The sequence below is a fragment of the Pelodiscus sinensis genome, chromosome 10 (genome assembly GCF_052426305.1).
Source record: "Pelodiscus sinensis isolate ZL-2025 chromosome 10, ASM5242630v1, whole genome shotgun sequence".
NCBI classification, from domain to species: Eukaryota; Metazoa; Chordata; order Testudines; family Trionychidae; genus Pelodiscus; species Pelodiscus sinensis.
In genome coordinates, this window is record NC_143061.1 from 22,614,864 (window position 1) to 22,636,468 (window position 21,605).

At 41.1% G+C, this 21,605-nt stretch overlaps 1 protein-coding gene and 1 long non-coding RNA gene across 6 annotated transcripts in view; both read right to left on the reverse strand.

Moving 5' to 3' along the window:
* Positions 1-1,391: 1,391 nt before the first annotated feature.
* On the reverse strand, positions 1,392-5,572 carry LOC142830864 (uncharacterized). The gene is made up of 4 exons (XR_012906395.2): positions 5,222-5,572; positions 4,781-4,821; positions 2,949-2,998; positions 1,392-1,789 (listed from the first exon to the last, which is right to left on the reverse strand). It is a non-coding gene; the product is annotated as an uncharacterized LOC142830864 (long non-coding RNA).
* A 6,831-nt stretch (positions 5,573-12,403) lies between these two features.
* The window catches only part of OTOL1 (otolin 1), a 63,752-nt gene continuing 54,550 nt past the window's right edge, over positions 12,404-21,605 (reverse strand). For 3 of the 5 annotated variants that reach the window (XM_089780783.1, XM_089780784.1, XM_089780785.1), the window contains exons 2-5: positions 21,091-21,462; positions 16,904-16,993; positions 14,610-14,681; positions 12,404-13,839 (exon numbers count right to left, since the gene is read on the reverse strand). In XM_089780783.1, coding sequence (XP_089636909.1) covers positions 12,941-13,839; positions 14,610-14,681; positions 16,904-16,993; positions 21,091-21,454 — 1,425 coding nt within the window. In that variant the 5' untranslated portion in view covers positions 21,455-21,462 and the 3' untranslated portion in view covers positions 12,404-12,940. The remainder of the gene's footprint in view (positions 13,840-14,609; positions 14,682-16,903; positions 16,994-21,090; positions 21,463-21,605) is intronic. The other 2 variants (XM_089780782.1, XM_089780781.1) reach the window with 1 other exon arrangement.

The window sequence follows — 21,605 nt, forward strand, 5'->3', positions numbered from 1 at the left end:
AGGGTAATTGCAGCTAGGTTTGGTGTTCAAAAGGGTAGAGTAGTTGTACTTGGGGTTAAGGTTCCTATGGGTAGGGCCCCCCATCTAATGATTACAGTTCCTATGGGTAGGGCTCCTCACGTTATGATTACTGTTCCTATGGTACCTGGAGGTAGGGTTTGGGTTCTCTCCATACATTGCTTAGGAAGTCTACACTTATAATTCAGCTGTGTAGATCACAGCGTTGTTCCTGAACTTTTAGTGATCCGCAGCATTGCAACACTAGTGCCTATGTGGGTCCCATTTCTTCTTGTATTTCTCATTAAATTATCTACCCCCTATCAAGTGCTATTTACTTTATTTAGAAACTACGTGGATAGAGACACGACTCAGCACTATGTTGTGACTACCTGTTAGGGAGCGTTAGGATCCTTAACTGTGAATTTCCATCCATTTGCTAATTCAAAGGACAAGATAAATTTTCTTTTCAACAATAGCTCATCTCATCAACCCTTTTGTAAAAATTTCCTAGTATTGCTTTTACTAGGACATGACCCCAATCTAAAGGTATGAAGAAACTAGATCAGTCAGCAATGCTATCTTAAATTCAATGTACTATAGCTTACAATTGTATTCATTAGACTCAGCTCATTGATTCCAAGAAGTGAACCAGGGGTTCCTTTGAAAAACTGAAAATGCTCCTTTAATTTCAATAGCTCTCAGCTGCACGTTTCCTAAAATCTTAGGGACAAACCTTCATCTGATGTAAATCATGGGATTTCCACAGGCTCCAATGAAGCTCTGACAGTTTACACCAGGGGACAATCTGGACTACAATTTTGTTAGAACCCAGAAAGGTCAACAGACACATAAGATTAAATTAGGGCATTTTTTAAAGTGTTTTTCCCTGTTTCTGTGCTCCTAGTAGGGGGAAAAAAACAATTTGTATCTCTGAGATAACACCTACATTTGTATGGAAATATTGATTGGCTGCATTACTCACAGTAAGAAACTGAGTTAGTTTAGCTGTTTGACAGGCTATAAGACCATGATTTTCATACCTAAGTGTGTGTGCCAAAGCTAGGCATATCAATCATGCCTTTCCTCATGACTACTATGGCACACACACAGTTTCATGTGGGGTGTTTTGTTTTGTTTTGTTTTTAAACCTGACAGAAACTTCGGTCTCACTTTCTCATGTACAAACACACTCACTTGAAGAGAGAAAATCCTAGAAGTTTCAGCATTAAGTCTAGTAAGCCATTTTCTCTGTATCCTCAAATACTGGAAGTTGTGCGAGGCAGGAACAGATTTAAACTGACCATGATTTTGGTTTTTCAAAACTCAGCCAAATGACAAGGATTAGCTAAGAGAAAAATTCAGTGTCTGCTCATCTCCAATTTTATGTTTAATTAATTTGTACGTGAAAAGAATTGGCAATATAAATTGCTGAATAAAGTGAGTGGAGCTTTAAGAACTCCTGCAGCAAGACTGTTTGCCACAGTATATTGAGCCAAATTGTCTACTCGCACTTTAAAAAAATATATATATAAAAAAAAAAAAAACAAGCTGACTTCACTTTCCCTACTTATATGCATTCCATTTTTTCAGACTGCTTGATTTCTCAAGTCTATTAACATTTCTATTGTACAAAGTAGAGTTGTTGACAAATTGTAAAAATTTTGGATGTTCTCTAGTGGAAATGTGATAGATAAGTGTGATAGATATATATACACATGTATATTCATGACCAGAAAGCTGTGGTGTAGTAACAACCTGTCTTCATTGCACAGTGTTTGAACCAGGTGATCTAGAAGGAAAAAAATGTATGCCTTATTACGAACCATCTGAGCCATCCCCCTCCCAGCATCATTATCTGGAAAACTCCTAAACTCATTAAAATATATATATTTTATTAAAATATGCTGTTGGTGAATAAAAATATTTACTGTGAAAGATCTCTATTCCATAAACATTTATGTTTATGCCAACATTCAAGCTTATGAACAGCTCCACTGAGGTTCCATTTTTATTGAGCATTATAAACTTTGGCATTTTGTCAAAGGAAGCAACAGGTCTCAGTGAGACCCACAAAACAAAGATGTATTTGTAGCTCACACACAAGCCATGTGTCCCCAGATTTCCTAATCCCAATTTATAATATAAACTGATTCTCTTTCTTCTAGGAGTAAAGGATGAGAGAGCTATCACCCAGGGATGAATTTCCCCCCGTTTTAACCTATGGGCTGAAACCAAATATGGAAAATTCAGCCCCAAGAGGTACTTGAATGGAGTTCAGAGCAACTGAAAAAAATTTTTTGAATAGAAACAGTTTTCTACATTACTCAAAATGGCCACTGCCAGATCTAGTACAAATATGCAATGCAAACACCTTTGGATAAAGGACACAACAGTTAAACTGAACCCAGCTACATTATACAATAGTATGTACATGAGAATTCTGACATGAAATAATTGCACTGTGGCATGGTACACTGTTCAAAAAGATTTCTTTAAGTGGTATTTCTGGTGCTCTGGTCTCATTCTCAGAGGTACACTGCTCTGGAAAAGGTACATAAGATTATGGCAGTGCTCTGACCATGAACAAATAATAGCGAAGATAGCAAAACAACAATACTAACCTCCCCACCATTATAACTATTCCCTATTAAGAATTTTCTTCATTTCACATACATCCTATTAACTGAAAATGTCAGCACTTGAACCCATTTTAATTCACACGCTGAAAGATTCTCCCCTCTCCCCCAATCGTTTTTCCCCACACAACTGATGTGATGACAAAGCTACAAATTTTTATGACATGTGTCAGCTGAAACCCTTAAACGGAGATCATTTTGTGGGGGTCTTCCAAACCATTATTAATTTTTTCTCATGAAATCACAATGCTGTCACTGAAACACACACATTTTTGTTCAAACTGATCTGCAGCACTTGAGCTGCTTGCTTACCCGGCAGCTTCTTATGAACTTGCTGTTGAGTCAGGACCTCCCTCATATACCTGGAAGAAAGGATGAAAAAAGACCTCACTGAGCATGAATGTCTTCCTGATTTGCAGCTTAATGACAAACAGTATTTCCTAAAGGAGTGTGCAGCTGGTGACAGATTACAGCAGCCAGTATATAAAGGCAACAGCATTAGTCAGGGTGCAATTTTGCATGTAGCCTTGGTCCCACTGATAAAGCTAGTGGGATGACATGCTTGAACACAAGCCATATTAACCCACAAATACAATCCCCTTGAACAGAGGATATATGAGTAGCAGGGAACACCAGCAGAACCAAATTATTCAGTGTCACATTGAAGCTGCCCCCACCATGTAGAACAGAAATTACAATATTGCAGGCAGGATGTAGTATAAACTTTAGGAGGAAGCTGCATAGGGATCTGAGGTCCCGCGTATAACCCCGCTGAAGCTAAAGGGGTTCAACTAGGGCTAATTGTTGCTCTTTGCATGGTGACATTAGTATTGTAACATGCATTATACTATTCAGATCATCATATTAAGTCATTAGGGAAAACGGGGATTGAAAAGCATTAACAAGTTAGAACTATAATAGTCTCAATTAAACATTTGGAAGTTTCGTTACAGTGGATTGCATGGGACCCATCAGCACCAAGCATAATCAGGGCCTACCCAGTAGTACATCATTGTAGTTAGTTCAGTTTGAGCTAGTATGAAAGACACTGTATAAAATGAAGCTAGGCCTGACCCTACCGAGATATGAATATAAGCAGTAAACGGAAAACTGGACAGTGACATGAAATACTAACAAAATTCCTGGGGCATACATTCATTTCCAAGAGTTAGGGCATTATTAATAGAAGAGCACAGACAATACAATTTGATTTCAATTTATTTTTATTAAGTTTCTCTTTCTTCGTGATCTGAATGTGCCCCCACTGCAGAGGTGGAGACTACTGAAAACCCACCTCTGCAGTGGGGGCACATTCAGTTAGCTTAGTGGGTATGAATTATATCTGGTAGGTCCTGGGAAAGCATGTTATGCCTAAGTCTCCATTTCCTTATAGCTTCTGTATTTATTCATATTAGCACATAGCAAGTGCAGAACACTCCCATGTGGATTTACTAGCACTTGGCACTAGCATAAATGACTGCATGAGGAGAATCAAGCCCACTGTCGTTCCCCCCCTGCTCCTTAGCACAGCTTGGTTTAAAAGGCACCGTCAGACTAAGGAATTAAGGATGGTTTTCTCGCAGGGGAGCCCATTTTATACTGAGGAATGATAGGTAGTCTTCACGGTGAAGAGACAGGAGGTGGGGGGGGAAGTATCTCTGGTTGTATTCTCTCTTTGCCTACATGACCTGAGGTAAGTCATTTTACCTCCAGTAAATAGATTGAATGATAATACCCATTTCACAGAAGTGGCTTGAGGACACTTTCACTAGTGTCTCTACAGCAGTTTCACAAAATGCACGGTGGGCCTGCTGTGGGAAAGTTACTAACGGACCACGCCACTTTGTTTATCTAAAGGTTCTGCAGTCTTGGCTGGAAATGGTGAACTAGAGCCAATGGGAGACATGAGCCTCTGTAGCTGCAGAGCCTTTATATAAACAAAGTGGAGTGACCCATTAACAGCTTTCCCAAGCGGCCTGTGGCCCACTTTAAGAAACACTCCTGCAGAGAACATTGATTTTCTCAGATGGAAGTCACTACAAGGAAATACAAACAATTATTTACTAGAAATGGCGATAGCCCAGAATCATTTTTCTAGGCTACTGAAAACAATTTACTCCTACCTTAGTATACTGAGTACTTACCTTATTTTGTAAGTCAAAGAGTCAAACAGGAACATTTTGACCTAGAAAATAAGATAAGATGTTTCAGTCTAAATAGCAGCTACCCTTACTATTTAAAAATATATAGAATATTTCACTATTACCTTTTCCTATGACAGGACTTGATCAGTCATGATGCAACACTACTGACATCATGACATGATACAAAGGGAAAAAATTAAAATTTTGAACTGAAATATTTTTTCCTAAAAATAATTTCAAAATTAAGAAAAAATCATTTTTAAATTTTTGCCCCATAGGGGAATTCTTGTCCATCTACGGGGTGGGGGGGCAAGAGGGGGGAGGGAGAAATCTGAAGTAGCATTTTCTAATGGAAAATTCTCAGCAAAAAAAGTTTTGTAACCAGTTCTAATTATTATACATCCATCCAAAATTCAGCTCTTCGTAGAACTCCTAGCTTACCTTATCACAGAAGCAACAGATGTGAATGGGATTTCTTTAAAAAACAGGCAACAAAGGGTAAAGCCACTCTGCAGCAGGTGAAAATAGACCTGCCAAGTATCACTGATTTGCAGTGCACAATGCACAGCAAGACTGCAAATCTGTGTATTTTTCCCCTCAATTTCAATCCTCCTGCTTTGCTTGGTTTAAAGAAATTAAGCTTTTTTGATCAGGTAACTTTTGCATGGCCTCTCAGAGATAGGAAAATACTAACAAGGCAAGAGCCCTGTGAATCCCTTTTACAGCAGGGGAGAAGGAATTAATGCAGGTATTTGTTTGGGTAGAAAATTAAAGCTAGTTTGGGGCAATTTATAAACCCAGCTGTAGGTTGAGTAGATTAAAAGCATTTGGACTAATAAACAAAACACTTGGTATAGCTAAAATACTGAAATAAGAAAGACACTAAATGTAGAAGGACAGTACTTTCCAGGACATTGCTGTTGAGGTTATTTTATATTAGATAAGAGGACTCCTTCTGTCTCTGAAGATAGGTTTATTTTTCTCATGGGGCCCAGCTATAATTAACCCTGGCTATAGCAAGAATTCAGTTTAGTTTTATCTGAATTAAATCAGGTTTATTTGAAGAAAAAAAAAGAACACAAACATGCCTTACACTCACTTTTTAAAAAATCACCAAGCAGGCCAGAGGTTCTAAGTTACGTACAAGTATGAAATAGTATCTACCACCTGGCTGTCACTGATACCCAGCCTCTGGGGAAGCAGCTTGCTTTATCAATGACCCATTCCCTTCTCCCTTTCTAGGAAGTGGTTCATTATCAAATTAATTCCACCTACATAAAACCTGAGGCTAAAGACTCTAACCAAATGGAATGCAGGGGAGTGGAGAGGTGAAATCCACTATCCCATCCCCAAGTCAGCAAGCAAGCCTGCTACATTGTTCCTTCCACTAATATCTCAGTGCCTACAAGCTGCTGAATTAATCACAGCTCCTTCATCCCATTTCCACAAGGTGTAGGGGCCACTGGATTCATGTTAATGTGCACCGTGCTACCCATCCCTTGGCCTGGCTCAGCCTTTCCACATATGGCTTTCTGGACTTTCCAAGACCTTTTTAATAGCATTTATGAGTGCACGAACACCTCTTCACAAATGCTCTGCTTGTAGTATCCCCACATAATGCCTTCTGCAGAGTTTAAATGTACTGAAGGACTTCTGTTGCCCCTCTGCCACAGACAGCCAACCAGTTTCTAGGAAGGATTTTGTAGAAAGCTTCTTCAGAGTCCCCAGAACTTGATGAGCTGTTTTCCCCAGGAATTGGCATATAGTTTATTCATACAGAAAGGTTCATAACAGTACAGAAGCAGAACAGAAAATTGTTAGGTATCCGGATGTAGCCATCTGTTACACAGACCACGTGTGTTGCAGTGGGGATGCAAAACTAAGTGGTAATATGACAGCAGGAGTCCAAACTTATAATATTTTTCTCAAATCTTTAACAGCTGTCAAAGAATTTATAGACCAGTCCCTGGATCCTTTAGGTGGGTAGCACTCCCAATTCAAACCACATACTAACATATACAGAATAAGCACCAGATTAGTTCACAACTTCTTGATAAAGCTGGTACATATTATATTTGAATTACCAGTGTTTAAATTAAGCTGTGAGGCTGATGAGTTGACAGACATTTTTAATTTTGCAGGTAGATAGGGTCAGTCTTTTAAAATTGACTTGTCTTTTATCTTAGAATTTAACAGTTCTCTGAAGTTAATTTTCTCAGTAAACTTAAGAAGCCTTAGTATGTGTTAATCTTGATACAATATAAAAAGCAGAAATGAAGTACAGGCAGTCCCCGGGTTACATACAAGATAGGAACTGTAGGTTTGTTCTTAAGTTGAATTTGTATGTAAGTCGGAACAGGTACATATTTTGGGGGGGGACGGGGAGCTGGAGTTAGATGGAAAAGACCCTGATTCTCATACAACTTCCTTATTCTAAGAAAAACACATACTGTTTTGATATGAAGGTTTTTTCGGTTGATATTTTAATTAAAAATTGATCATAAGTTTCAGTGTTTCATGCTATATCCAAATCTTCCTTTTGGGGTACCTGAAAGATCCCAGTTATTCATTTAATAGTCAGAATCTTTGTTTTTTATAACTAAAAAAAGTTTATTCAATGCATATTACTGTTCCAAATAGAATTTGCTACAGATGGTTCAGTGAAATAGGTATTAAGTGTAATCAATAGTCATTGGAGAGCACAGTGAAATATTGATACAATCAAAGCTGTTGTTGTATTCTGCTGAGCAGAAAATGGAAATCCCTTCCTGTGAAGTGTGTGTGTGAATTTATCCACAGGATTAATTTTAAAGAAAAATTCTGTGTTGGGAACAGGAGTTTAGCCACAGTTGGGTCCTCATTGTCCACTCACCCACTTTGCAATGAGACCCATCCCCTCAGGGCTTACTCTGCTCTGCTCCAGCCAGGGTGTGGGGTTGAGGCTTATCCCCTCTTCCCTTCTGTCCTGCTCCTCCCCATTCTTGCCCACCCACACCACTGGGTAATTTTTCAGCTTCACCTCTGCCAGGCTGGAAGGGACTTGTTAATTTCACGTAAGGCTAACAAGATACTTGCAGCTCTAGTGCTGAAGAGGGAAAGAGCTGTTGCTCCCAAGGTGGGGACTGTAACACAATGGGTCTCACTGCCTGCTACTCCTGCTGTTCCCTAGGAAATTAATTTTTCCGCTCTGGAGTGCCCCCTTTCGGCTGGTGTCTTGTTCCCCCCAGCAGACCCGCGTCCTCCATGGTGAGAAAAGCCGCTCCGCGTCTCCCTGGTCTGCTGGGGGGAAGCGCCCTGCACTAGCTGTGGCCCCCCCCCCCCCCATTTGTAACTAGGGATCGGATGTAAGTCGGATTGATGTAACCCAGGGACTGCCTGTACATGATTTATGGTAGTATTTAAAGAAGATATTGAAGGCATGATGACAAATGATAGAACCAAGTGTGAAAAAAAAACTTCCTCTCTCCAATTCACTGTATTTTCTAAAAGTCTGGTCTAGCAGTCCTTGAAATCAATGGAAAGACTGCCAGGATCTTCAATTAACATTAGATCAGGATCTTGTGCGATAGAATATCACAAGAAAATTTTAACCTACCACAGCTGGTGTCCTTATCTGTGAGGGAACACTACCCAGCAGATAAGAGTCCCTGACCCAGAAGATATGGGTTCTGATCCTTGCTTTGCAACCAGTGGTCTGCTTGGGCAATTAACTTAAACTCTTTGTACCTATTTCCTTTGTCTGTCTTGTCTATTTAGATTGTGAGGGACAGGGGCTGTCTCGCTATATGTTTGTACAATACCTAACACAAGGGATCCCTATCATGGTAGAGGCCTTTAAATGCTGCTGTAGGACAAATAACAACTTTAAAATATATATAAAATATAGTTATAATTCAAAATAACTTAGTACTTAGTAGATAACTTAGTGATCTACTCTGAATAATGAAATATATCCCTTTTTGGAGGATCACAGTTGAACTGTTTGAGCCAAAAAAAGTGATCTATCTGGAAATGACTGTAAATTGAGTCAACAAAAACTGTATGCAACATTCCATCTTTTTAAAAGACAGTCATCTGTTCCATAGATAAGAAAGAGAGTTGCTGGTTCAGAATGTAGCAGATTACCTTCTCAGTCACTATTGAAAGTATCCTCCATATTAAGGGCTTTGAGGTATTCGGACTATATGTGCACAAAGGTCTTGACTGCTGTTAAAAACTACAAGGCCAGCTGCAGAGCCCGTGTTGTCCTGGCTACATTCCATCTTCAGTAGCAACACCACCCTGCATATCTCTATCTTCTGATCTAAAAGGTGGTGGTGTGTTGCTATGCACCGCTAAAAAATTGCCATGCTTCACCCCAGAGGTTGCCATATTTTAATTACAGGTGAAGTGGTTCTTTTGCATATTTGTACAGTATATGGAACACTGTGGACTGTGAGGATGTAGGTGACTAGTGGAGTTGCACAGCTCTGCCAGAAACATTGTGTGTACAATTCTATTGGAAAACTGATTAGGCCTGTTGCTTTCTCTTGGTGAAATGCCATCATGGCAGTGTTAATGCTGTTGGATGTGATTTCATGCTCCAGCAAATGCCTGCCTTGGGCAGATAGTACAGCTAAATTAACGTTTTGAAATACTGTTTAATTTAATTAAAGTTGTTAGTTTTAGTGAATGTTTGTATTATTCATAAAGTATCTGTTCTGAAGCCCATAAACTTTGTGAGAGGTCTTCCATTGAATTCCATGGGTTTTGGAATGGGGCCTTATGTCATGGTTGACCTCTAGGGATTTTATGTTGTTGAATACAAATACAGTTTTTACTTCTGCTTGGCTATGTCTAGACTGGCATGATTTTCCGCAAATGCTTTTAACAGAAAAGTTTTTCCGTTAAAAGCATTTGCAGAAAAGAGCGTCTAGATTGGCATGGACGCTTTTCCACAAAAGCACTTTTTGCGGAAAAGCATCCGTGCCAATCTAGACGTGGTTTTGCACAAGAAAGCCCCGATCGCCATTTTTGCCATCGGGGCTTTTTTGCACAAAACAGTTTTCAGCTGTCTACACTGACCCTTTTGCGCAAAAGCATTTCCGGAAAAGGGCTTTTGCCCAAACGGGAACATCAAAGCATTTGCGCAAGAAGCACTGTTTTCGGACAGTAGAACATCAGTGCTTTTGCGCAAAATCAAGAGGCCAGTGTAGACAGCTGGCAAGCTTTTGCGGAAAAACTTGCCAGTCTAGACGCAGCCCTTTTGTCTAAGAAGCCATGCTGGAATTCTTCTGTTTGACCATTAAAATAGTCATATTGAGTCAGAGTCAAGCTCCATCTAATTCCATGCCCTATTTCTGGCGGAGGAAGTTGAAAGAAACTTATAGCAGACAGAACAATCTGTCCCTTACGTCAGTGTTTCTGAAAGAGTCCGCAAAACCACTTTGAGAAACACATTAACTGGCCGCCCCGGTTTGTTTATTTACTTGCGCTGCAGCCACAGAGCCTTGCGGCTCCCATTGGCTCTGTTTTGTCCTTTGTAGCCAAGCAGAGCACCGGGAAGTGGTGGCCTGGCCCATGCCGCTTCCCACAGCTCCCCTTGGCTGCTAAGGACGAAATGGAGCCAATGAAGCCCGGAGGCTCCGTGGCCACAGCGCCAGTAAATAAACAAACTGGGGTGGCCAGTTAATATGTTTCTCAAAGTGGTTTTGTGAAGCACTTTCAGAAACACTGCCTTACATAGATCTCTACCTAGATTCTAGTAATTAGAGATTTGTTTAAGCCTTCACGCATAACATTTAAATCACCCCCCCCCCCCCCATCTTCATATCCATTGCTTTGTGCCCTGGAAAATATTTTCCATGGGTTGGTTTGGATGTTTAACAGCATTAGAAGATCAAATCATTTTGCCAAATCTTTAATTCGATACCTATTCCCATAGACATGGGAAGAAGGGGTGCAGGTCTGTGTTGCCAGCCCTGTGCCCATTCCCCAGTGGTCACTGCCCTATGCATGGGATCCCAGTGGCCATGACTCCAGTTGTAGGCTGCTGGTGCCAGGGCTCTGTTCCTGGTCTCATGCCCACCCTGAACTTGGTGGGGGATGGAACAGACTGGGTAAGGGGGCTGGCTTTCAGCATCCCCACCACTAAAAGTGTTCCTGTGCTACTTTCTGTTCCAGATTTTTGTTTTGTGTCCATATATCAGCTGCTGAAAAGTTCATAAGGCCCTAATCTGAGCACCAGAGTTCTAAGATCCCACATACAGTCATTAAAGCAAAGTCTAGACCTTCATCCAGCTAGTCACCAGGAGTCTGAGATAAGCTGTAGAGGGGTTTGTGTCATCCAGATTATATGTGCACCAACGTTTTGACTACAGTACTAGCAAAAAGTGCATGAAGACAGCTGCTGAACCCTTGTCCTGGCTACATTCCCTATTCAGTAGCAACACAGCACTGCATTTTCTGATCTAAACGGTTGCTGCACATTGCTAAAAAGTTGCCATGCTTCACCTCAGAGGTGGTCATATTTTAATTATGGGTAAAGTGGTTCCTATGTATATAAGCTTCAGGGGGTAGCTGAGTTAGTCTGTTACAGAAAAAAAACAGTGAGCAAATGGTCTGGTAGCACTTTGTAGACTAACAAAACATCCATCTACATGTTTTGTTAGTCTATTAAGTGCTACCAAACCATTTGCTGGTTTTTTCCTATGTATATAATTAGTATATCTGTATATGAAACCCTTCACTCATAAATACCACCTCCCTCTCTTATCTGCTTTCTCCCCTCAGATTTTTCTTTCTGTTTATACAGGCCAACCCCAGACTAGGGAGACTCCTTAATTACACACAGGCTGTTTTGGTTGTGAGCTTCCAGCCGTCCTTTAAAGGGGTAGTATACTCTTTCACGGTGAGATTATGGCTCCCTGAATGCTTTTGTAGTATCCTATCACCCAAGAACAAGGATGCTTTTTGGTCATTCTATCTGAAGTGTAATTTTGTTTGTGAGTGCAGGTAGTTGTTGCATTGTGATTGCCTAAGAAGTGATAGTTCCAGCACCAACAACCAGGAGAGAAGAATTTTCTCTGTAGCAAGAAAGTTATCAGAACCATTCCATATATCATACTGATGTTAATTAATTAATATGAGAGAAGGCATTGAACAACCTCAGGGACAGCACTTCCTTGAGCTAATAAGGAGCTAATAAGTAATCCTAGAAGTACTTCATTTTTTATTTTTCCTTTCCTAAATTCAGGATGGCTTTAGCAAAGGAATTTTTTGTTTTTAATTTTCCACGTGCTCAAACATTCACTGAGTTATAGGGCTTTCTGATCATATGATATGTGGCAGCCAAACACCATCTACAGAAGTGCGTTTTCTCTAAATCTTTTGAACTACTGGTTTCATCAGATGCAGTGTTGTTAAACAGAACATGATTGTATTTTTGTCTGTGTAGTATAGGGAAACAAATGAAATTAGGCAATCATCTTATTTTATTCTTTGCTCTTCCAAAGATACTCAGTTCTCCTATATACAACAATAATTTGATGAACAGAGTAATTCACACTGATTGAGTGATTATACTATAATCTCTAGGTCAACCTTTTATTCCATGCATTACCAGGTATAAAGCATCACATAATAGTCATTTGACAACAAACCTTTATTTAAATCTATGAACATGATTTGAAGAAACCTACTACTTGAAGTTGTATTTAATTAATCTCTGAGTCAAATCCTACAATCTTTATCTAAAACTTGAAATTCCAATTAACTTCAATACTGACTCCCATGGATATTTTGATTCATAATTACCACAAGATTTGGCCTAATCTGAATTAAACTAATATATTGACTTTCTCTGTGATTTTAATGATTTGATATGGGTCTGAAGAGTAAATGAAATCTCTTTGGGATCTATATTTTCCTGAATGCATTTGTATATTTATTTATATAATCAAAAAATTAGGCATCACTATAGAGGATGGTTGCACTTTGGGGGCTTTTTAGTTGAAATTAATCAGTTTCTTAGAAATATAAATATTTGTATAGACAGATTATGACGTCTATTTCACTAAAGTGACCATTTCTTTCTCCTTCGCCCTTCTCCCTCTTCTTCCTACTGATAATGTGAATGAAAGAAATGTTTCACTTCTTAATAACGTATTTATCATCATATATTTATGTTAAGGTCTCAAAAATATCATCTGGATACAAAAGAAATCCTGTAAATATGCTGTCATCTTCAGCACTGACATAGACCCCATTCCAATCCCGTGCAACCTCCAACCAAACCTGATCCCCTACATTTAATTTCAAAATAATCAGGAAAGATGCCTGATCTATTTCTTGACCATACAGTGTTTCACGGGTTTTGACAATCTTCTTGTTTTGTGCCACAATACTGATGCGAGCAGGCCTCCCTCTGACCGTCATGTGATAAGCAAAGACATACGCTCCAGGAATGCTGCAGTTGAACTTGCCTGTCGAAGGATTATAATCTTCCTGGTCATTGTACAAAATCTTGTCAAATTTAATAGGGACATTAGGTGGAGGGAAAGACTTTGACAAGCCAGCACTGAAAGCTGATCTTCGGGCTTTTGAGCTATCACCCTTAGAGCCTTTGATACCTCTGGAGCCTTTTTTTCCACTAGTTCCTCGTGCCCCTTTACTACCAGGATTTCCCTTTGGCCCAACAGGTCCCATCACACCAGGTGGTCCCAAGTCCCCCTTTTCACCCTTACTGCCTGGCTCACCCTTTTCTCCCTCTTGTCCATTCATCCCAGGAATACCCTCAACTCCAGCATCTCCTTTGCTGCCTTTTTCCCCTTTTATTCCAGCTTCTCCCTTTTCCCCCCTCTCACCTCTCTCCCCTGGATCCCCACAAAGCCCCTTTTCCCCCAGGTCTCCCTTTTCCCCTTTGTCTCCATTTTCTCCATCTTGCCCCTGTAAACCCAGATCTCCCTTGTCTCCCTTTTCTCCTTTGGTCCCATTCTCACAAGTGTCCCCCTTCAATCCCTTCTGCCCTTTCATTCCAGGAAGGCCAGAGTTTCCTTTGTCTCCTTTAACTCCAGCTTCACCTATTAAAAAAAAGATAGAAACAAAGAGTCACAAGAAAGAAAAATACCCCAAAACACACAACACTGCAAGCCTTGGGCTGGTCACTGTGGGTATGTCTAGACTACGTGGCTCTGTCGATGGCGCCATGTAGATAAGATTACTAGACATAGGAAAATGAAGCGGCGACTTAAATAATCACCACTTCGTTTACATCAAAATGACTGCCGCGCTGTACCGATCAGCTGTACCGATAGCGGGGCAGTCTGGACGCGCCGCAGTCAACAAGGGAAGCCTTTGTCGACCGCTCCGGTATGCCTCGTGAAATAGATTCTTCCTCATAGAAAGAGATTTACCAATGTCAGAAAAAAACCTCTGTTCTTTCGATTTTTTTCCAAAAGAATGTGATTGCTGTGTGGAAAAAAACTCTACAGTGTAGACATACTCCCAGATTCCACTAATGCAACACAGGGACAACAGGTCTGCACAGAGCAGCAGCAGCAGGAGACTGGGAGAACAGAGTTTTATATCCCATTTTCACACACATCCCTGTACATTTGGCTGTATCAGAGGAGCTCACCAATCTCTGATGGGGCTTTTCCCATTATCTAAATATGCCCAAAAGTATCACTGCCAGGTCTGAATTTTATCTCTGTCTCATAAAGTTCCTTTTTGCGGAAGAATAAATTTTCTTATCTGCAGAATACATTCACACACAAACACACACACACTCGCACCTATCTGTGGGAAGATAGATCAATGTAGCTGAACACTCTGGTGTAGCCGTACATACCTTGTTCTCCAGGTTTGCCTGGATACCCTGGAATTCCATTTGTTCCTTGGTCACCATGTTCTCCTTTATCTCCTAAGACATTAGGACCATTAATATGCTTCTATGGATATATTTTCTGGCAAAACATTCTTTATGATGCATGGGGCTTACGCCATGTGTATGTGTCTGCATGTGTCACACTTGCTCCTGTAGTAAAAATGAACTTTTAAAACGTCAGCCCTAATAAAGTTCCTTGAAACCCCTGAACTGAAAACTTCACACACATCAAACTACCCAACATGTTGTACTTCCTTACTTGCACTGTTCATCTTACTACCTATAAAATAAATAACGGTATACAATCAATAATGTTTGAGAGGGAAAGGATTTACTGTCATTTAATGGCCTGGTAGAGATGCTGCTAACCACTAGACTTGGTATTGTCATTTTCATTTGATACCCCTAGAAAGTATTAGTTAAAAGGGGACATCATCACAGAGGTCATTGCTTGAATCACACTCTAATGTCATCTTTTTTTTTCCTCAAAAAATATTCAAGTGCATTCAGTACATATTGAAACCAGATTCACTGCATTGGCTTTAGCAAATTATAATGTGTGGAAATGCTGTGCACGCAGCCCCTTATAGCTGTGTCAATACAATTCAGTCCTCATGCACTATTTCAATACACTAAACCCTTTGAATAGAAACAGGCAATTGAGCTGAATTGTGTCATGTGTGTGGTAGTTTAATGACATGCAAAATGAAAACTCTGAGATGACCATCAAGCACATTTTCATTTGAAATCAGAACACAGGTTTCTGGGGCAAATGATTAGTAGAACCAATAACCACACAAACAAACCTCTTGATCAGAGGATGGCTTAGAAGATGCACAACCTGCCTAGCTACCTATGATTGTTGCAAATATTTCAATATGGTTGACTTTTTCCTCTCTTTTGTATTGCACCCAACTCTCTAAGTTTCTTTCATCCACAGCAACCATCTCTGGGACAAGTGATTGTTCAAGTGCAGGTGCCTAGTGTTTAGTGCTACTGAAAAATCACACAACTGCAAACATAGAAGCATTGCCCTAAATAACAGTTAGTTACGTGATCCAACATTTTAAACAATTTTTAAGTACGGGTTGAACCTCTCTAGTTCAGCACTCTGGGGACCTAGTTAGTGCCAAACCAGAGAACTTGCCGAACCATGTGAGGTCAATATTGTTTAGCATCTTGTGGCTGTAAATAAACTTCATGGCTATGTCTACACTGGCATGATTTTCCGAAAATGCTTTTAATGGAAAAGTTTTCCATTAAAAGCATTTTTGGAAAAACACGGCTAGATTGGCAGGATGCTTTTCCGCAAAAGCACTTTTTGCGGAAAAGCGTCCGTGGCCAATCTAGACACGATTTTCCGCAAAAAAGCCCCGATCGCCATTTTTGCGATCGGGGCTTTTTTGCGGAAAACAGTATTGTTCTGTTTACACTGGCCCTCTTGCGCAAATGATTTGCGCAAGAGGGCTTTTGCCCGACTGGGAGCAGCACAGTATTTCCACAAGGACACTGACGATCTTACATGAGATCGTCAGTGTTCTTGCGGAAATTCAAATGGCCAGTGTAGACAGCTGACAAGTTTTTCTGCAAAATCATCTGATTTTGCAGAAAAATTTGCCAGTCTAGACACAGCCAATGGGACTGCAGGAAACTTGGCCATATCCATGATAAGTGGACATCTGGCTAACTAAAATCATGCTGAACCATGGATATTGCCGGACCAGAGAAAACTAGACTAGAGAGGTTCAACCTGTTTTCTCTATGGGCAAGAAACTTCTGAGCCAAACTCAGAGTGATACATGATAGTAGAGTGACCACACTATGGGTGTAGTCCAAAGAATATTCAAATAAATGGGAGCTTTTTTTATGAAGTTATGGCTAATGAACTAAATTCTACTCTTTTGTGTAGTGAAATCAATTTGGTCTGAGATATTTAAAGTTTAAAAGCTGCTTCTAAGCCTGCCTGTTACTTTCATGAAGATCTTTACTACACATGGGCCTGATCCAAAACCCACTGAAGTAAATAAAAAGACTCCCATTGACTTCAATGAGTTTTGGATCAGGCTTTCGTGAATATCCATTTTTATTTTCTCTAAATACACTCCTATAAGTTATTGGGAATTACAAGGTATTTATTTGTACCAAGACATTTTGATTGCTTTTGGAAATGACTTCTCCTACAATTTTGCTTTATTAGACTGAAAAAATACATGAGAAATAAATCATACGTGCTTTTGGAAAGACCTATTTTTGCTCACCTTTGTCTCCTTTGGAGCCCTTTGGACCTTGAAGTCCAGGAATTCCTGGTAGGCCCGGAGGGCCAGTATCTCCTGGCTCTCCTTTAGAACCTGGAAAATGAACATTTGAAAATTCAGTAGGCAATGGAATTCTGTCTTTTTAATGACTGACAAGCATGAACTCTATAAAGTGACCTATGAACGTTAGGTAATAAGACACAAATAATGGGAGTGCCTCATAATGATGTGTGCTTTGTGAAAACAGAGAAGAACTGGCTATTTTCTTTTGGGTTATGGGAGTTACTGAGCCTTCCTTCATAAAACACTGTAATTGTTCAAAACCAATTTGAGGAATTAGCCATGCAGCTGTCACTGAAATTAATGGGAACTGTGTGGCTAAATGCTCTCATTAAATATGAAGATCACAGCCTTATTTCATTTATATATAGTATATCTATTGGTTAGTTCATGGACATTTGTCTTTCACCTAGACAGTGCCAGCTTTATGCACGAGCTAAATAAATTACAATATAGGGTCTCAGTTTATGAGGAGCATCTAAATACAAAAAAATTACTAATTTTTAGTTGCATATTTTCCTGTGTACTGGTATATATGTAAATATAAATCTTTATTATTGCTATTTTCATTGTCCTGTTAGAGCAATACTCATTTTTTGGTAATGTCATAGGGTCTCTTACACTTGACACATCTTAGGACCTCAGCATGTCTGAATCTGGCCCTGCCCCAAGAGTACAAATCCTCATACCAGCCTTAAGACTTTGATTTTTGAGTTTGGAGGTCTGGTTTAGCTTGAAAAACAGCTTTTAACTGCTATACAGCTATAAACCCAGGCTACGTCTACACTGGCCCCAAATTCCGGAAAAGTCATGCAAAGCAGGTAAGTCAGAATAGGGAAATCCGCGGGGGATTTAAATATCCCCCGCGGATTTAAATAAACATGTCCGCCGCTTTTTTCCGGCTTGGGGAAAAGCCGGAAAAAAGCGTCTAGACTGGCGCGATCCTCCGGAATAAAGCCCTTTTCCGGAGGATCTCTTATTCCTACTCCTCGGCGCTACTGTACCAACCCGGCAACACCCCAGCTGCTCTGCCCCAGGCGTCCTGATTCAGCCACTGCTGAAACTGACCAGCAGCGGCTGAATCAGGACGCCTGGGGCAGAGCTGCTGGGGTGCTGCCGGGTTGGTACAATGGCGCCGAGGAGCGGCGCTGCGGGACCAACCTGGCAGTGCCCCAGCTGCTCTACCCCAGGCGTAGGCACTAGCTTCACCCCCCCTCCCCCAGCAGACCAGGGAGACGCGAGTGGCGGCCCGCGTCCTCCACGGCTTTGCTCGTCTCCCTGGTCTGCTGACCAGGGAGATGGGGAGCAAAGCCTTGGAGCACGCCCGCAGCGGGACAGCCCGGCTTTGCTCCCTGTCTCCCTGCAGACCAGAGAGACGGGGAGCAAAGCCTTGGAGCACGCCCGCAGCGGGACAGCCCAGGCGTGCCCAGGCTGTCCCGCTGTGGGCGTGCTCCGCGGCTTTGCTCCCGGTCTCCCTGCAGACCAGAGAGACGGGGAGCAGCTTTTCTCACCCCGGAGGACGGGGGCGGTGGGACTGCAGCGCATCTGGGCATCCCGCCGCTCCAGTCCTCCGGGCCGAGAAAAGCCCCGTTCGTAACTGCGGATCCGACATAAGTCGGATCCGCGTAACTCGGGGACTGCCTGTACAAAGTTGTCCCTAAGTCAGTCCCTTATTAACAATGGGAGACTAGAGTCCCTTGAATACAGTATATTTTAAAAGTTCTAGGTGTGAGTCTACCATCCTTACTCAGATGAAAAATCTCTCTCTCCAAAAGTAGTGCCATTAAATAAATGTGAATACTTGCAGATTAAGGTACTGCTCAATGTAAGAGAGTCAGAATCAGACCCTGTCTGGGTGTGTATTTTAATGATAAAAAGAAAGATTACATAATATGTAATATATTACGTTACAAAACACATAGCTCTTATAAAATATTTATAGAGATTTATAAAGACTTTATTGAGCAAAGCAAATGAATCATATTTTAAAATTTGGAGCCTCTGTTTGTCTTTTGCATTTAATTTCCATATTTCTAAGAAAGGGTCAGGCACTTTATTATTAATTACTATATAACCCTGCAGAAAAACACAGACCTACTTTCAGGCAGCATGAAAGAGTCACAAAACCATGCTAAAAGGAATATGAAAAAACCCACAACTATTAAAAGACTGGAAACACAAAAGTGCAGGGAGAATAAATATCTGTGGAGTTCCATGAGGATGTGATAATGACTAAAGAGATCAATGTGAGCCAAGGAAAATTCAAACTGAATATCAGGAACACTTTCCCAACTAGTAAATCCTGTTTGAGAGTAAAATAGTCTCCTAAGAGAGGTAGTAAAAGTCTCACTGTTTTGGAAGACATAAAATCAGACTGTACACACATGGGAGAAAACGTGCATTCGTTAGTGGAGGAACTTGGTAGCCTATCAGGTTTTATCTCTTTTGAATTTCAGTGCTCTAAGGGTCCAACAAACAAGGAAAATAGGAAAGATTAAAATTAGGGAACGGGATTAAAACTTTTTGGGATAATCTGTTCTTCTCCAAATGGCCACTCACTCTCTTTTCAAATCCCAGGTGTAACTCCATTATAAAGCAATAAAAATTATGTAAGATAACACAGTCCTTTGTCTCGGTGCACTTTTTTGTATAATCTGTCTGTTTTCAGTTGTAAATTACCCTCAGAGCAAGGGCCTTATTTTCTTCTGTGGGTTGCCTCGTGCCAGTTGTTCTACTAACAGTTGAAAAAAATAACATAATAATCATGCCCTTCTCTCTGTAACAACATCATGTATGCAATGTAATAGACAGTTTTCTGGGATTTCTATGACACAAGGGGAGAGAGAGGCAGAAGGAGATGAAGTATTGTGCAGGAGATTGTGTATTACAGTAACTCTAATTCTCCTTAGTTTTGAGTGTGAACCTGAGTCCTCCACATGCAGTACACTGATTTCAGTTGAAGTTCCACATATGAGGAACTTACAGATTGGGACCTTGAGGTTTTGTCTGTACTTACATGAAGATCAACACTCTGGAGATCGATCTTCTAAGGTTCGATTCAGAAGATCTCATAAGGATCCACTAAATCAACCCCTGTACTCCACAGGAGTCATGAGGAGTAAGGAAAGTCAACGGGAGAGTTTCTCCTGTTGACACCTCCCCCCGCCCCCCCCCCCCCCCACACACACACATACAGTCAATCTCCCCAGAAATTTGGTTTAAGGCACGTTGACTCCAACTGTGCATCTCAAATTGAATTTCTTCCGTAGTGTAACCTGCCCTGAGTTAGCATTGAGTTAGCATTGTTTTATCCGTGGTGCAAGTAAACACAAGTTCTTATAGGCAGTGAAGAAGGGGGAGGGCAGACCAGCTAAAGAGTGGGCATGTGACCTCCCCACGTGACCCCCACTTGACTCCATGCCTCCCCCCCAGGATCCTTACATTCTTCCCCTTCCCTCCCCTCGCCATCACACATTACCGGGGGGAGAAGGGCCTGTGTGTGGTATGGTAGCTGGAGGAGCTGCTCGTGGTTCTGCTCCTTTCCCCATTGCCTCTCAGCAGGGAAAGAAGCAGAACTCCCAGCTCTGCCCCTCTAGAGAGGTGCCACTCCTCTGTGTACAGGGCTGTGGGAGGGGAGCTGGCAATGCTGCTCCTTTTCCTTCAAGGCAGGGCAACAGGGAAAGAAGCAGAATGTTGGCAGCTCCTGTGGGCCTGCATCTGTCATCACATTCACAGTCCTACCCTGAAGTCCCCAGCCCTGCACACAGAGATGTGGGCCAACGAAAGGGATGGGGGATGGCCAGCGGGGAGTCTTTCCAGTACGCCACACTGGCTAAAACTAACTTGTCTGTAGGGCATACCAGACTGGACTGGCCCACGTGCTCCACTGGTTTTAATAAAGCATTTTAAAATAGTTTGATTTTTTGTATTTGATATTATATGTAATATGAATCCATTATGCCCAAACCTCAGCTGGTGTGAAACCCACAGCATGAGGTTCTGGCCTGCAAGATCATTTATTCAAGACTTCATAGAACTGGAGATTCATTGCCACTTTCTGCTCAGTTCACATGCTACAGCTGCCACTTCCTCTTGAGACATGAATAAGGATAATAATTGCTTTCCCCTACCTGGTAGTCCATGCTCTCCTGGTTCCCCTTTCTGACCTGACACAGGGGTGCAGCAATCACAGCAATTAAAAAAGAAATCAGCAGTGTCAAGAGTAAAGTTTTCAAAAGGAAAGAGAGTGGTGGCCGTTCTGAAGGCCGAGTTCAGCGTGGATAACTCCACTGGCATTTCACTTGTTTCCGATATGTCTGTGACAGGACTTTCTTCAGTGGGTGGCACAATGGATGTGTCAAAGCCATCAGTGACCTCCATCTCTGGAGACTTTATCTTAGTAAACTTTACAGGCAGGGTAGCTTTCGCCTCTGTGCGTACAACTGCAGCAATAAGTATAATGAAGGTGGCGCTGTGCCAAGGTAAATGCCACATTTTTGTAGCTGTAAGAAAAGATTAATGAAATAATAAAGCACTGCAGCAGGTTTCTGGTATTAGCAATTTCCCTGTAAGGTTCATTTGTTTTGCATTTGTTGTTGCTTTCCCTGCACTTCTCACTGTTTGCCTTTTAAAAAAAAAAATCCAA